Consider the following 16,777-nt stretch of genomic DNA (forward strand, 5'->3'; position numbering starts at 1 on the left):
GGCGACCCATTACTAAATTGTGACGGCTCACGAATAACTTTGCGTGCAATAATGGCGATAGAAGAGAGGTACGCGCTCGAAGCTATCCGGAGATCTAGGCCTAGATGATATCACAATTCTGAATTGGCCGTGCCAACTTGTGTTTCAGCTGCGAAATGATCCAACAGGCGACAAATGGCGAGACTGTTGGTATATTGCAGCGAAACATGAAATTACTCTGCGGCACCGTGAATGAGTCAGTACATTTGGTTTGTGTAATATTCAGTTACAAGATGTAGAGTTATGTTGTGATAATCCTGCTGCGGACTTACCAATAAAAGCGCTGATGGCGTACGCGTGTAGAATGAGTGAGCTCGGGTGATATATGGCGTCCGTGTTGCTGTTTTCTTCATAAATGCTCTAATCGGTGAGCGCGGCTTGCAATTGCATTGGGATTCCCTGCGCATAGTACAGCTAGAATTTCCGCTTCTGCGTCTTTCAATTCTTTTTAAGCACCAAGTTACATGCGCGCAGAAACGTCTGTGTGCCTTTTTGCGAGCGTTTTTCGCTAAGGGGGGCGCGTGCGTCGAATCACCCCAGCATGGATGGGTGGATGCAATGAGCGTGCCTTTTATGACGGGACGGTGACCTGCGCGCCGCAAACTCTAAAAAAGAAAAAAAGACATTGTACTTTGTTTTAAGCCGACTTAATGCCTTACCTTCTTCAGTTAAATCGATCTTCCTGCAGAAAAAAGAAATACTATGCATTCGCAGCCGAGCTCTCTGCCCCTTACGCATAGGCGTGCGCAGGGTTCCCCATCAGAGGGGGGGAGGGGCGAAGGTTCATCACAGCGCCCCCCTCCTACTAAGTCAATGTACGAGGCAGTTTTTGCGCCCCCCCCCCCCTCTTAGGTGACTTGGGGGGGGGGGGGGGGGCCAAGGTCCTTCTGCCCTTACGGCAGAAGGACCTTATTTTCCCGCTATTTATTTTTCTTCTCTATCTCTACTTTTTCGCCACCAATCCTCTAACCGCCTCTGACTTATTTCTGTCGCATAGCTGTTTACCTTCCCATTGTTCGCCCTAAAACCCAAGGCTTTCTGTAGGCTATAGTGCCCATGCGGGTGATATGGCGTTCGCGGAACATTAGCGTAGCTAGAAATTTTTTCCGGAGGGGGCGGGGCGGTGTGGGGTGCTCAGCCATACTTTATGTATATTAGTGCGGGCGTTTGTACGTGTGCATGTATAAATACACATGCAAAATTGAAAAAATTCGGAAGGGGGCGGGGGATTGAACCCCCAACTCCCCTAGAACGTTCCTAGAGCTAGTATCGCCAGAGTGGGTTGAACGCTCCCCCCCTACCCCCCCCCCCCCTTCTGGCGACGCCAGTGCTGCGAAAGTTCGAGGTAGCGTTTTCATTATAAATGTTCTGATCGGTGAGTGCGCCTTCTGCATTGGGGGCGGGGTACCTTCTGGTTCAGGGGCGCCATGTATAGAAATTACATAGTACAAGCGATGCATACACTTTTTCCGTGTTTTTAGGGGCGAAGCTCCTTAAGGCGGCACCCGTTCGTCCCTCGTCGTGCTCGTAGTAGTGAGTAACAAGTCTTACCCTTTGACCTCCAAGGTGGTGCCGGTGGGAGATTTCTCCTGTGCGTTGTTGAACAATAAAAAAGTCGCAGCGTGCGCGTTAACTAAAAGCCGAATTCTTCTGTCTCTGTAGAAGTGTAAGTGTTAGCTAAAAGCCGACTTCTTCTGTCTCTCATTCCCATTAGCAGCCATTGTTTACCTCCAAGGTAGTGCCTGGTGAGATTTCTCCTGTGCGTGATTAAACAATAAAAAATTTGTTCAAAACGCCGTTGATTGATGAAATAAACCAACGAAAGACGCCAGATGTTTTGTAAAAACAAAACGAAAGAACGCCAGATGTTTCTAAAGCAAAACGAAAAAGACGCCAGCTGCTTAACGAAAGACGCAAGGTGTTTTCTAAAGCAATGGTTTTCTAAACAATGAAAATTCACAGCGTACATGTAAAATTAAAGTGAGCTGCAAGTCGTCATAACTCATCGAACCTTTAGTATAAACGCGCCCGATCTCACGTCGGTGATGATGTACTGGGCAGAATTCACGGAAGATTCACGGTTTACCGATGAACCTCCGCAGCTTCGCCCACTCATCATCATTCACTCCGTGGATATGCTGTGATTTTTTATTTATTTTCTCCACTGTATTTCTCGAGCCTGTCGCGACCGAGCATAATTTGGTCGATGCAGTTCGCGCCGCCCCGGAGGACGACCCGGTGATTTACAAGTTCTCGGTGCACGCCCCCGAGGAAGCCCTGCTGGACCTGAAGCGCCGGCTGGCGTCGACGAAGCTCGCCGAACCCCTTCAGGACAGCCGCTTCGAGTATGGGTTCAACGCACACGAACTTCGCCGAGTTGTAGACCACTGGAAGGATCGTTTCGACTGGCGTCAGCAGGAGCGCCTCCTCAACGCCTACCAGCACTACCACACCACCATAGAGGGCATACGCGTGCATTTCATGTACGCCAGGCCAAAGGCTGATGCAAAGGTACGTACTCGATTTCTGTGTTTCTTACAGAGAGGTATGGTACCTCACGCACGATCGCGATGTTCACATCAGTTCCCTTCCAAATGAGGGCGTGACAAGCAGCGACGTTGCTAGAAATATTTTTTTTCGGGCTACATAGAAGTACGGTGATCGCCGCCGGTAAAAATGAAAATAAGGCTGAGCCCTAATCGGTATAACACGAAAGTGAAACGTATCTTCACAGAAGTAGTGCTTATTGTGTAGTGATATATGAGAACTTGTACAATGTATATTGGTGTTGGTGTTTGCCAGCAATTGCACCTTTTGACGTGGATGCACCCACGTTGACGCCTAGTGGCAAGTCTCCATCGCGACGATTAACTCCCATGGTAACGATTTAACCGTTCTGGTAGCTGCAGTTTTTAACATATACCTGAACACATCTTATTGTGAATCCCGCGCAAAGATGTCATCAACAAGCACCTAATATGCACTTCTTCAAAGTGTTGTCAATTAAGGAGGGAAACGGCACGGTGTGCGCTCTCGAGTAATAGGGCAACCTATGCCTGTGCTCATGCATACACTACCACACTGCACTTCAGCAACACGGGAGAGAGGTTCTCAGCTCGAGCCACGAACGTGCGCAGGCGTTCCACGTCCCTCTGGCCTCTGTCTCGGCTGCGGCGACACACCGTTGGTACGGGTGAGAAACAGCGCTAAAAAGACGGGACAAGAAAGGACACGAGACGACGGCGCTGCGTTGGTACATGCGGAAGCTGCACTACTCTGACAACGAGCAGTCACACGCTAACACAAAGCGAAAGGCAAACAACGTAACTGCGTCTAGGGCGACTACCCGATGCTAACACAGCCAGTGTTTTTCGCTGGTATCAAGACTCTTTAATCATAGCCTCCGAGATTGCGCGCCGGCGGCTTTCTCTCCGGCCCTCCCAATCACCGCGCTCCGCACAAAAAAAAAGTACGGTGCCTCGCGCGCCCGCCTACCGCGAGAGGGCGCGTTTATTGAGGATTCCGGCGGCAGCGCAGACCGCGGCAGAAAGCAGAGCGCGCGGGATACCTGCGTGCACGTTGGCACTTTTTCGCGTGCAAGGAAGGATCAGCGGCCGAATCTTTTGAATGCACTGAAGGCAAGTATTTTCTTTGTGTTACTGCATTTATTTTGGCCCGATTTACGGAGGAAAGCATGGCAACTGCTCGATGTTTCTGATATAGATCACTATAAGGACGCATCAATTCGTCTCTGCAAGTATTAAGGCGAAAGCCATTAATGTCTAGTACTCGTGGTGACCGTCCGTCCGTGCCCTGGCACGGTGCCAGCTGTGTCCTCTCCCCCTCACACTCGCTCAGCAATCATGTGATGGCACAGCGGCCCATACCCAACGTTAGCCCATACCAACAGCTTCTCGTTGCTCCTTCCAACGCGCGTTGCGCAACTGTTGCGCAACGCGCGTCCGTCGGCGGCGTAAGAATGTGGATTCCTCCGATACCATGACATCGTCAGTCGAATGGCCACAGGGAAATTTGAGCGCACCTGCACATGTGTTTTCATTTCGCTATATCTTGAGACAAAATGTTACACCGAAGGGGAAATGCTCAAACGAAGCGAACACCGATACCTGCTTTTAGCGATACTGCTTCAAAGCGGGCTGCTTTCGTCGCTGGCCTTAAATTTAGCGTACAAAATGATGAACATATCTATTGTGGGCTCAGGACCAGCAGTTGGCCGGGGCCCTCAGAGAGAACACGGAGGTGACAAGAAAACAGATTTACTTTACGAAGGCCAGGTTGCGACTGATCTGTCTTCAGCAGCAGGGTGAGCGCGAGCCCTGAGAGTCATCGCGACCAGCCAAATAATCGCTCACTTTTTTATCTCCTTCGCCAGCACCTTCATACAATGCAGCCCGCAAACTCTGTAGTGCGTTTCCAGCACATGCGGATCTTGCAGAGGCATCGCACTTCTAAGTGCTCTAATATAGAATGCGCATATCTACAGCAAAAAAAAAACAAAAACAAAAAAAACAGTGCATTTGAGAAAAAATAAGCCCCCAGCACGCACTTTGACTCTCGTACGTATTGACCTGGCATTTCCAAATCAATGAGAGGTTTTATAAAAGCGCAAAACAATTTTTTCCTCCCCTCACGCAAGCCGCGCCACAGCGCGGCAGCTTCTCCGACCCTCAGTGGCGAGCGCTGCGGTGTGGAGGAGGAGGAGCGAGCCACGCCCACCCCTGACTCTCTCCGTGCGATTGGGAGGTCATCGGAGGCCATGCTTTAACTGCGTCGTCGTCGAATCGTTCTCTATCGGCGCTAGTAAGTGTCATGCCGCATTACTTCACTGCACCGGTCGCAGATGGCGGTACCGCCCCACCCCGCCCCGCCCAATCTAGGCCCGCCAACAGAGAGCATCGTGCGAGAGAGAATGTGTGAGGGATATAAGATGCGTTTGTGGAGTGTCGCGCAAGTGCCTTGTTAGCTAAGTCGTCAGAGCGCCAGTTCCTTATCGTCGCGGCCCAAGAGGTTGTAGGTTCGGTTCCTGGCGGGACAACCTTTTCTTATAGTTCTTTCTTTCTCATCCGTTAGCGTCCATTTTATCAACGTCGTATCCGTGACGGAAATACGTCACTAATGTCTTGGTGGACCCCGGCATAGAACACTTTCGTGTTAAAAATAATAAGGAGAACCCTTTCGCGAACAATACCTCGGTAATTTTTCCGTTTTAATAAAGGCGGAGGGTTAGTTGTTCCTTCAATGCAATATCTACATAAAAAATCGCAGCATATCCACGGAGTGAATGATGATGAGTGGGCGAAGCTGCGGAGGTTCATCGGTAAACCGTGAATCTTCCGTGAATTCTGCCCAGTACATCATCACCGACGTGAGATCGGGCGAGTTTATACTAAAGGTTCGATGAGAGTTATGACGACTTGCAGCTCACTTTAATTTTACATGTACGCTGTGAATTTTCATTGTTTAGAAAACCATTGCTTTAGAAAACATCTGGCGTCTTTCGTTAAGCAGCTGGCGTCTTTTCGTTTTGCTTTAGAAACATCTGGCGTTCTTTCGTTTTGCTTTTAAAAAACATCTGGCGTCTTTCGTTGGTTTATTTCATCAATCAACGGCGTTTTGAACAAAATTTTTATTGTTTAATCACGCACAGGAGAAATCTCACCAGGCACTACCTTGGAGGTAAACAATGGCTGCTAATGGGAATGAGAGACAGAAGAAGTCGGCTTTTAGCTAACACTTACACTTCTACTTCTACTAACTTTTCCTACTGACATGCCAATGGCTGCTAATGGGGAATGAGAGACAGAAGAATTCGGCTTTTAGTTAACGCGCACGCTGCGAATTTTTTATTGTTCAACAACGCACAGGAAAAATCTCCCGCCGGCACCACCTTGGAGGTCAAGATCTGGTACTAGCGTTACGACTGGTTACGCACTACGACTACGAGGGACGAACGGGTGCCGCTTTAAGGAGCTTCGCCCCTAAAATACGACTGCACACAGGACTCCGAGGACTTCATTCGCAAAAAACATGTACTTTCTCACAAGAAGCACTCGTGCCAAAAAGAACACAAATGTACCAGAATATTCCTGAATAATTACTGAAACACAAAAGTACGGGCCACCGTCTGAAATCCAAGCTGAAATGTCGGGCGAGGAAAAAGTATCGCTATTAAAATATGGTCGCGGCAATAAATGAAACTTGAGTTGGTCTACATGCTGAACACTACGTGCAATTGTCCCTTCCGCTCTGCATCCCAGTGTGCAAAAAGTGGGAAAGGAGTTTCTGTGCTCGCGTTGAGGCTGGACATTCAGAGGAAGCCGCTGGCTGATTTGGTTCCTCTATGTAGAACAGGATAACCATTTTTGTCAACAAACCGACAGTGTTCTTACTTTTGTTTTTACATTTCAATATATCGATGAGCTGTGTAAATAGCGTGCGTGAAAGAAAAAGGCCGAAAGGAGGAGGACCGGGGGCGGGGGAAAGGGGGTATGCAGCGCTTAGAAATTTCGTGTTTCGACACCCAAACACCCACCAGATTACGTCCCTGGCGACAACTCACCTAATCTGTTTAATGTAAACAGTTTTATGGCATTCGCGGAGGTTTAGCATTCTGGCTATCTCTCTATGATTTTTTTTGCTTTCTTTATTTAAACCTCGACTACTGTTACTTACACCTGTACTGACTCCAGTTCCATAAATGTTGCCTGCTTTTTTCCCCAAGCAATTCTCCTTACTTCTCTCATTTATCTCGGCAGCTCACCAGCTTGCATTCGCTGTATATCCCAGCGTCTCATAAAGGTGGCCGCCTTCTACGGATAATGCTGGATGAATCTCCTGGAATTTTGTGACAGGGGGCTGAGTAATTTCCGGACTTTTCTTGCGCTACACGCATGCCTCATCCTGTTGCGGCCATTCGCTACGGTATGTTATTGTCCTCGGGCAGCCAGATACTGCTTCTAATAGCAAAGCGGCGCCCTCCGCGTTTTCAGGGATATTTTCATTTCTGATTTTTTTTACCGCATTTCTATTGCTCTATGCTTCCATCCTTCGCATCCGAGTAACAGCCTCTGTCTTTCTCACTTTTATGTATCCTGGTTGCCTATTTACACAATCTCTTACCCTCTACTTCATCACCAGCCTTTTCGATCGTCTCCTATCCATTTCGTGCTTACGCTTTTATGTACAAGTGCTTTTGCATTTCAGCCGCCAAATGTATGTGTTATTCGCCCGTGTTCCTGAATACGTGCTCAAAGCTAGTTTTGCTCTGCGCTTGCCCGACTTAAAACGATGCCCAGTAGTTATCACCATGCACGACCTCTTTTGCGACTTTCTTCGGGGGCACCAGTGACTATCGGACTTTTGGTTAATTTGCAACACCGATGAAAGGAATGCTGAATTCATGCACAAAAGTGCATTTACGAACTCTGCTGTGGCCAACATCATCACCATAGTCGTCGTCGTCGTCATTCTCAGCCTGTTTTACGGCTTGTGTTACTTAGATGAGCCGTAGAAATCGGTCTTATTTTTACCCAGTTCGCGATTACAGGTAATGTTCGTGTTGCTTGGACGTCATTAAGTAGGTCTTTTTTGTTTCAAAAACTTGCTTAAAGATGCTAGTTAGCTCTGCTTAAAGGGACCCTGAACTGGTTCTTTGAAATTTTTTCAGCCTTTAGGCGACAGCATCATCAAATCAGGAAAACTTGCGTTTGGCCTAGTTGGTGCTTACTGTTAGACATTTTGACCGCACAAAAAAGACGAGGACAGAGGGAGGTACGACGACACGGGCGGTAAACTTTCAACTCATTTTATTCGTCGTGCCTCCCTCTGTCCTCGTCGTCGTGTCGTCGTACCTCCCTCTGTCCTCGTCCTTTTTGTGCGGTCAAAATGTCTAACAGTATCATCAAATCATTCGCACCATAAATTAAGCGACGCACATTGTATCAAGGCAGCTACGGGCAATTATATGGTTACCCTTCTCACCACTGCCTTGGCTCCTTAACTCGTCCAACGCCCGGCCGTCGCTTGCGACGGCAGCGCACCGGATGGGTTGGGCTGCTCTACCCTCTCCGTGGCCTAACCTCCGCCTTTATTAGCACCGGTGCTACGTAACATGGAACAGTGCTAGCAGAATGGAAGCGGGAAGCTGAAACTCGTTCGGCTGAGCCGCTGCGATCTGTACCGATTCGCATGTTTAAACTTTTTCAATGAATTACAGAGTTGACGCAGAGAGGCAATATCTGTCTGCAGGAGGTCCTTAGGACTTGCTTTACCGGATCAGTGCGTTTACACGAAATCGGCGAAACCATTTCAGAGTCCCTTTGAAGCGGTCACGAACCACCCCAAGGGCTTAAGAGAAAACAAATCCTGCGTATAGCAGACGCGAACGTCTCAGCCAAATCTTGCACTCGTGCGCCGCAAGGAGAATTTAGACACGGAGGAGCGCGAAGTTGCCATTTTCTCAGGCGCCCTCTTTTCATACAGAGGCCTACTCTGTTCAGAGCTGTCAGCACCTGCTTTTTCACGTCGAACAGCAGATGGCATGCTATTGGCCAGTAGCGGACATAAGTCAAGAGCGCCCTTTGGATAAGATACGCTTCTTGCCACGGGACGTGCCGGCGCCACTATCCACAGTCTGCTACACAGTGAACTACACTCGCGCACAGGAATCACAACCGCAGGGAGCGATCGCGTTTCATCACGCGCGCTCAAGGTCATGACACTCGCTGACGTCTTCTTTTCCCCGTGCCATCCCTCCCTGTGTAGCTTCCAGTGCGCTAGTCGAGACGAGAGAAGAGAGAAAGCGCTTAAAGAGGGCGTAATGCTTAAAGGGGAACTCCGGCGATTTTTCGATATTCACTGATCTCAATTAAACTTTCAACATATGTTCTCTTTGGTATGCTGATAATATGTGCCAAAGTTTACAACCGTAAGTAATTTTGCTTTTTTAGAAAACGCATTTTAAAAACTGGTAGCCAATTCCGTAATCACGCCTGTAAACGCGGGCCACCTTGTGCATGTGACGTAACGTGCCTACTCTTTTATTTTTAATCCCGCCTCGCCCAGCAGCCGGATGCAGCGCGCGCTTTTTTCTACGATGCGACGACAACGCGAGCACAGTTCTTCGGTTTTATTAGCTGCGTTGACATCGGGTCTTACTGTAAGCTCGCACAATATTGAGCAACTACGAGATCGATGCGGGGCACGTCAGCTACTTCACATGTCGGCGGTTCGAAATTAAAAAGGCGATGCTTTCGCGCTCAGATAGTAGCTGGAATCATCGCTGAACTCGTCACTGGTAAATTCAGATAGGCTGGCACAGCTTGATTCCGCGTCAGATGACATCGCCAACTTGCTTTTCCCGCGATAGAAGAAACACGTGTGCTGTTTACACCCTGGCCAGCCGTGGAGGCGTGTAGCGTATTTCGTGACGTCATCGCACACCCAGCACGGAGCAGCTCCCTGTTTCGGTTTCCATTTTGACTAATCGCATATTGCTTATTTAAAATATTGACGAGTCTCTCAGCAAAATGAACCACCTGTTACAGGACTGGTAATACTATTTGAAAACGGCATTATCTCAATAGGGTCGAAAATGCACCGTGGTTCCCCTTTAACGCTCATTCTCCGCTCATTCTTACAGATTCGAGAAATCTTGCGGCAATCGATTTGTGAGGAAGTAAACTCTGTAACTGAGGTCATTCGATCATTACTTGTAAACGTCGATCATGACCTTTTTAGGTGTTTGAAACCACCCATTTCATTCTGCATTGGAATTTCATTTAGATGTTGAGCTGCCATGTCAGGGATATTTTTTGCTTATTTGTTCCAGTAAAAATGTGTGGATAACTTCTCAAATCTCTGTGTTGCTGCATCTGGTTGATTATGCACTTTTATTTCTCTCTTATGGTGGTCATCAGCATTAAAGTCTCCTTCGAAGGCTCTCCCGTTGTCATTTGTAAAAAAAATGTTCGTGAATTCTTAATTGCTGATTCTTCCCAAGATCATTTTTTTTTTCTTTTTGGTGCGCCTTTATTACTTTTGCGAATGCCATGCAGCGCCAGAGCTTGTCGATGTTTGCAAACCAATACAGAGGTGCGGGTAGTTGCACTAGCCTCAGTAAAAATGGGGACCTAAGGTTTCTTTACTGAATAGGGTGGTAGCTCAGAGTTTCCCGAATTATTTTAACTGCGAGGTATATTAACGGAGAAGACACCATAAAGAAAACAAGAGCCTGGCCACATGTGCGTGTCTGCAAAACATATTGTAGGAGACAGTTGCACTGAATGTCGTGCAAGGTCTTTTGTACAGAGAGGCTGGCGAGGACGTGGAGAGGGGTGCGGACGAGGTGCATCACCTGTGCGCGCAAATGTTTGCCGTGTTGGTTAGTCTTGAGCTACGGCAGCAGCTTCAGCGAATTATGTGCTATGCGTTATGTCGAGAATTGGGTAGGAAATGTTCATGAAATGCAAGGTTAGGATAATCAGAACTGCACTCAAGTTTGGTTTGTAGATGTTGAATATGACAGGTAGGCATTACCGCAGGAATCTGACAATCAACATTCAGTTGTTGTGAAGGAGAAGAAAAAAAGAAAAGGAAATAAGAGTCTCATTTTGGTTGGTCTCAACTGTACGAAGTTTCTAACAAATCAGATAACTCGCAGGTAGGTTAAATGTTACGTTTAAGTGAAATGTAAAAATAGTAAGGCAGTGAAAATGGACGAGGAGATAACGTGACGCAGGCGGAGACCGAACTCCGAATCCCCGCATAGCTCGAAATGAGAGGTGCTTTTGACACCCTTGTGGCACTAAAGGTTTGCCTGACGAATAGGTGATATAAGCCGCGTGAAAACCCAGTAACAAGCACCACCCCTGTTAGCCTGAACGAGTTCGCGATCTCTGCAACATGACAGGACGTTTGAATCGGCTCCATAAAAGAGCGATCGGCGCTGGCTTCATTGGCGGCAACACCTGACAGATACGACCGCGAACACGTGTGCGATCTTCCTGGTATTAATTGTATCTCCAATATTGCGCTTAGGAAGTCCTATGAAATGCTCCATGTTTGTGCTGCCGCACTTCCGATAGTTGATGGCGTGAGGAAGGGGACTCCAGGTACACCGGTTGCTTAGTGCGAATTCTTCTGTACGTCTCATTTGATGCAGACCAAGGTGTACACGCTGCTGATGATCCACGGATGGCCGGGATCTGTAGTCGAGTTCCTGAAGATCGCCAAAGAACTGGCGACTCCAAAGCAGGGGGTCGCATTCGAAGTCATCTGCCCCTCCATCCCAGGATACGGATTCTCCGAAGCGCCACACAAAAAAGGTATGCCTCATTCAATAGTGACAGAAAAATTCCTTTGACAGTGTATGAAAAAGGATGCTGTAGGTTACCGGCGGATCTGGTCAAGCTGCAGGGGTTAGGCTCCGCACATATGGCTAAACGGTCCTGGAGAGGCTTTCTCTCTTGATTTTTTCGAGTAGACGCTCAATCCTTGCTTAGTTGCAACCATCGAAGGTTTCGAATTTTCCAGAACGATGAAGAGCAATGCGAGGAAGGCATTATTGATTGAACAGTGCGTCCTACTTAAAGGTCTGCTAGATGCCTTATTTTGTTAACGGTATTCTAAGAGAGCTTCAGCTTATGTGTCCTGACCTTAACTATGAATGAAGGAAAAGAGATTATTCTTAAGGGCTCTTTTATCTTTGTTATAGGCACAATATTAATGAGAACTAACAGACAACTGCCGCACTTCCGCGATTGGCGCTGACTACCACTCCTAGGTTTAAATCCACATATATACCTCACAAAGTGGACGGGAGGATGACCGCCGCCGTAGCTCAGTGGTAGAGCATCGGACGCGTTATTCGAAGGTCGCAGGTTCGGTCCCTGCCGGCGGCAAGTTATCTTTTCGTCCACTTTTTACTTTCTTCACACTTATATTCTAAATACTACAGATAACACCCCCTATACTTTCCTTGGAGTTATTGTCTGTTAGTTCAAATTAATTTTCTTACCTTAAAACAAGCCTTCCACCAGCGGCGTTGCTCCTCCTTTGCGTTTTCCTTATTGCCACTGTTGGCGAGTCACTGTACGTCTGTAAGTGCGTCTATCGTGACGTAAACAGAGCCTAGACAAATTTTGTAAAAGTAATTGCGGTATGGAAGCAAGCACTGGCCAGGTTTCACAGCGGCGTCAGATAGTGACGCGGCACCGGCCTCTGCGCAGGCGGGAAAGGATGAAAGAAAAATTGGGGTCATAATGTTGGTAAAAAATTGGGGAGGTGAGAAGCATGTAGGGAAGGGTGTTTCAGCTCGACTAACGTGAAACCTGTGGATGGGCGAAGCATGCAGTGTGCGCCGTGGTTCCTACAGCAAAATCACTGCTAATGGGCAATGAGATACAGAAGAAAGATTAGACACATAGACCTGCAGTTCGCTTTTAGTTAACGCGCACGCTGCGAATCTTTATTGCTCAACTACGCACAAGAGAAATCTCCCACCGGCACTACATTGCAGGTCAAGATCCAGTGCCTATATATACGGGGTGGTCGCTGAACGGTTGTGCAGCGCGATCAGTCGTTTTTTTTTTTTTCAATCAAGAAACTCGCTAGCAGACGCTGCCTGCGTCGGCGTTGTCTCTCACGGGTGAGGGCGCGTTCTCGTTCCTTGACAGCTGGTAGTTCAGGTTCATCGCAGAAAGAGCGTTTCCATAGTTAACGCGCGCCGTTCGCTATCTCTCGCCACATGGCGAGTGCTGAGGTGGTGGCGCCCTCTCTTGCGCTCAAGCAAATAAACAGACGACGATGCACGCCGCGACAGCAGCCGACGATAACAATGCACGCCGACACGCCGAGATCCTAAGGTGGTTGGCCTTAAAAGTGTGTTGTGAATGTGGCCATCGACGTTCATACCAATGTACAGAGCCGACCGCGACAAATGGACGACTACACCACCATCGGGGTGCACATTAAGCGACATTTGCTCGCCAACAGTGTTGCCAATCAATTTTTCGAAAATACCCCTCGTCTCGGTCAAAATTACCCTTCTTTACGCTACACATTTTTTTTTATTACGCTACATTTTACCCTACGCCTAGAATAGCGTAGTCTACTAATAATGAGATACAGACTCGGCGCTGAAGTCGATTTAAGCGGTTTAAAAGTTAGTTTCGAAGCGGCACTAAGGAACATGAAAGAGAGCAGATGGGAAGAGAAGGCGTTCCGGTATTTGTGTTGGAAGAGTGTTGACTCACAGTTGAGAAAAAGAGCTAGAAGACTCCTCAGCAAGTATGTACGACTGACAGTGTAAGCGGCATGGGAACAACGAGCGTTAGTCGTCAGAAGGGCGGAAAAAAGATTTATTGCATAGCAGCGATGGAAAGAAAACCGGCTCTATGTAACTACCGAAACGGAAAAGACGAAATAAGCAAGAATACATTTGATGATAACTCAAGTGGAAGTGTTTTGCTGTTTGAAGCGAGGCCGGGTTGCCTTAGAACGCGTAGTTATAAAGCAAGATTCTGTAAAGTCGAAGAACATTTTTAGGTAGCGGGAGCTAATCAAGCTGCTTTAGTGCAGCTTTTACTCCCGCCATCCTTCATGTAGTATCAAACATGAAAATAAAGGTTCAATTCAATTCAATTCAATTCAAAATGTAAATGCTGTGGGGCAGCTAAGGAAACGACACAGCATGTTCTGATTAACTGTGGAGGTATCCATCCAGATGTATGTTTGGGCACGAGCCTACATGAAGCCTTAGGTTTTAGGGACAATAATGCAAAGCTGAACGCGTCCGCGATAGAATTAAGCAAGAAACGGTTATAGTATTGGTGTCAGAAAGGTGGAGAGAAAGGACAAAATAAATAGTGGGAAAATAAGGTTAATCAGCGTTAAGGCGTGGAAAGTTGGGCTGTGAATTTATAAGTTTTTTTTATAGAAAAAGAACCTTAATTCAGCTAGACAAGATTAGGCTGAAATATAATAATAATAATAATAATAATAATAATAATAATAATAATAATAATAATAATAATAATAATAATAATAATAATAAAAATTACACCATCTCCCGCTAAAGGGGACCATGAGGCGATGCGAAGCCGGAGCATTTGCACGATCGCGTTCCGTTGGCGTTTGTTGGGCATGCTACCGACCTCGCGTCGTGGAACGCGAAGAGGGACGCTACGCGCGTCGTATTTTCCATCTAGCCTGGCCGTTAATTCTCTCAGGGCGAGCGGGGAACGCGGTCGACAGGCGGGCGAGAGGGGGGCAGCGTAGGAGAGGAGAGAGAAGGGGAGGGGACGCGCATGCGCTCGAGCTCATCGCGGCGTTGCGCAGGAGAGAATTTCGGCATGTCTAGCCCGCGTTTCAGAGGAAGAGTGGAAAGGGGAGGGGAGAGGGAAAGTGGAGAGGGCAGGGGAGAGGGGAAGTGGAGAGGGTGAGTGGAGAGGAGGTGTGTGGAGAGGGTATGCGCATGCGCAGTAAGGGTGGTCACGCCGCACACCACCGGATTGAGCTCGGCCTCAAGATACTTCGCATCTAATAATAATAATAATAATAATAATAATAATAATAGTAATAATAATTTTGAGCTTGGTGGAGCGCAGGTCATCGTCCCGTTATATTAGGACGCTCTTAGCATCCATCCATCTACTGTCATCGAAAAAACTGGCATGGTCCTTTATGCATTCGCCTAATACGACTCAAAGGTGAAGCTATTTTCTTTTTCTTTATCTCCTGAGTCAATTGCATTGATCCCCCCGTCCTCGAAAGATCCCTGCTCCTAGTGCGTTTTTGCACTGCCAGAGGGATCGGAGGCATTCCAAGCTTTCAACACCTAACGCGCCTCCGGGATCGGCCCATCTATGACCAAGTGACGATGTCTTGTGATGACGTCATCATTTGATGGCACATTATGTGATTTCACAATGACGTAACTATGACTTCGCGATGACGTCACAAATTCTGGCAATCTGGAACGTCACGATGGCGTCATGAGGTGAAGAATGATCAAATATAATCAAATCAAAGCTCCATTTCATCTCAGCAAGAAGAAAGGGGGTGGCGAAAAAAGGCCGCATTACTTCAGCTTGACTAAGCCCGGTCCCGTGTGTTACAGTTCGACAATGTGCAGCGCTGACTATAGGTACATGACATGTTAACATAAGGCACTTTGCAAAAGTATGGAAATTGGGGAACGTGTGTAATGCAGTAACGGAGACGTATGTAGTAAGTTGAGTTTTCTTTTTGTAAGTATAACGCAAAGCAACACAACGGTGTCAAACAGATATACACAAAATAAATTCAGAAATAAAACGTGGCAATGAAGAATCGCAGGCCAAAAAGAGAAAGAAAAACTTGGAGGACGCTTGAGCTTCGCCTTCAAGAGCAGAACGCGATAGCGTAATCGTGCCCCGTGCGCATCTCCTTCTCTATTGCTAGCCTCGCTTCGGTTCTCGGTGCATGCCTCAACCGTGCCGTAAGGAAACGAACGACTGCGACATTCGCCGTTTCAACTATCCTAGAATGTCTACTGCAAGTACATTTGCTAAGTGTCCACTGTGCCATAGTTCTTTTTGCGAATTAGCGAAGGGCCCACTACGCTTCCGCAAGGCAACACGCGAGCCTACGCAGCTGCTCACTTTGTTGACGCTTTTGCTGCTCACGATGATCAAATATGTCTGAGAGCTTTGTAATGGGCGGGCCTTTAAAACACCCACTTGTTGCGCAACTCACATGTTTTGACGCCTGGCGCGATTGTATACGCTTCCGCCACGCAATATTACCTCCGTTAAGGAGACTCCTTCCACTACAAGAAATTCATATATTGTTTTTTTTTTTCCCGAAGCAGTTTGAAGCAATAGCAGGCCTCTGCGGTAGAACACCTGCTTGCCACGCGGACGGCCTAGGTTCGATTCTCGCTCGAACCGAATTTTTTTATTTGCACCTTTCTCGATTTTTCGGTCACGGATAAGATGATAATTTTTTCGCTCACAACCAACGACGCCGACGGTGGAATTTCTGCGAAACGAGCTCTTTAACGCTCTCGTGTTCAAATGCAATGACCACATCAACTCTGGAAATAGGTGATATGCGCATTTTTATATACACATGTAGGCATACTCATGCCCTGCAAGAATCACACAGCGCGATTTAGCGAAATGAAATGAGTGAAAAAGGAGTGATAAGACATTGTATCCGGGTTTAATTCATATCTAGTTAGGGTGTTTAAAAGATCAGCACTACGGTAGGATACCGATTGCTGCTCATAGTTAGTAGGTACAACAAAAATGTGCTAAACAAATATCTCCATGTCTTGTACTATATGGAATTTCGCGACGATTCAGGTTAAACAATTGTATGTATTCAACATTTCCCTTTCGCAAGTCAATTCTGTACATGCAAGCCAGATGAAATGAGTAAATTAAGTCAACTGGCATTATAATGCGTAAAGTGTTGCCAAATCAGCCTAACGGCCGCGCCGTTCGTTATGTGCTGAAATACGGGTATAAGTTGTTCAAAATAATTCTACGCGACATAATCACAAAGCAGCAGCTCCACACCAACAAATGCGCAGCCAGGTGTCACGGTTCAGCAAGCTTTGTCTTGCGATCAGCCGCTTGACAAACCCGCAGCAGCGGCCGTTCGACGCTGCGGGCGCTCACATTACATGAGTGCCGCTTCGACTGCGGATGAGCTCCGCTTGCGCGCCAGACTA

General features: G+C 47.3%; 1 protein-coding gene across 3 annotated transcripts in view; it reads left to right on the forward strand.

Moving 5' to 3' along the window:
- Positions 1-16,777, forward strand: part of LOC119395665 (epoxide hydrolase 1) — an 88,234-nt gene that overhangs the window by 43,891 nt on the left and 27,566 nt on the right. For all 3 annotated transcript variants that reach the window (XM_037662651.2, XM_049416729.1, XM_037662655.2), the window contains exons 3-4: positions 2,252-2,550; positions 11,222-11,384. In XM_037662651.2, coding sequence (XP_037518579.1) covers positions 2,252-2,550; positions 11,222-11,384 — 462 coding nt within the window. The remainder of the gene's footprint in view (positions 1-2,251; positions 2,551-11,221; positions 11,385-16,777) is intronic.

The sequence above is a fragment of the Rhipicephalus sanguineus genome, chromosome 6, assembly GCF_013339695.2.
Source record: "Rhipicephalus sanguineus isolate Rsan-2018 chromosome 6, BIME_Rsan_1.4, whole genome shotgun sequence".
NCBI lineage: Eukaryota > Metazoa > Arthropoda > Arachnida > Ixodida > Ixodidae > Rhipicephalus > Rhipicephalus sanguineus.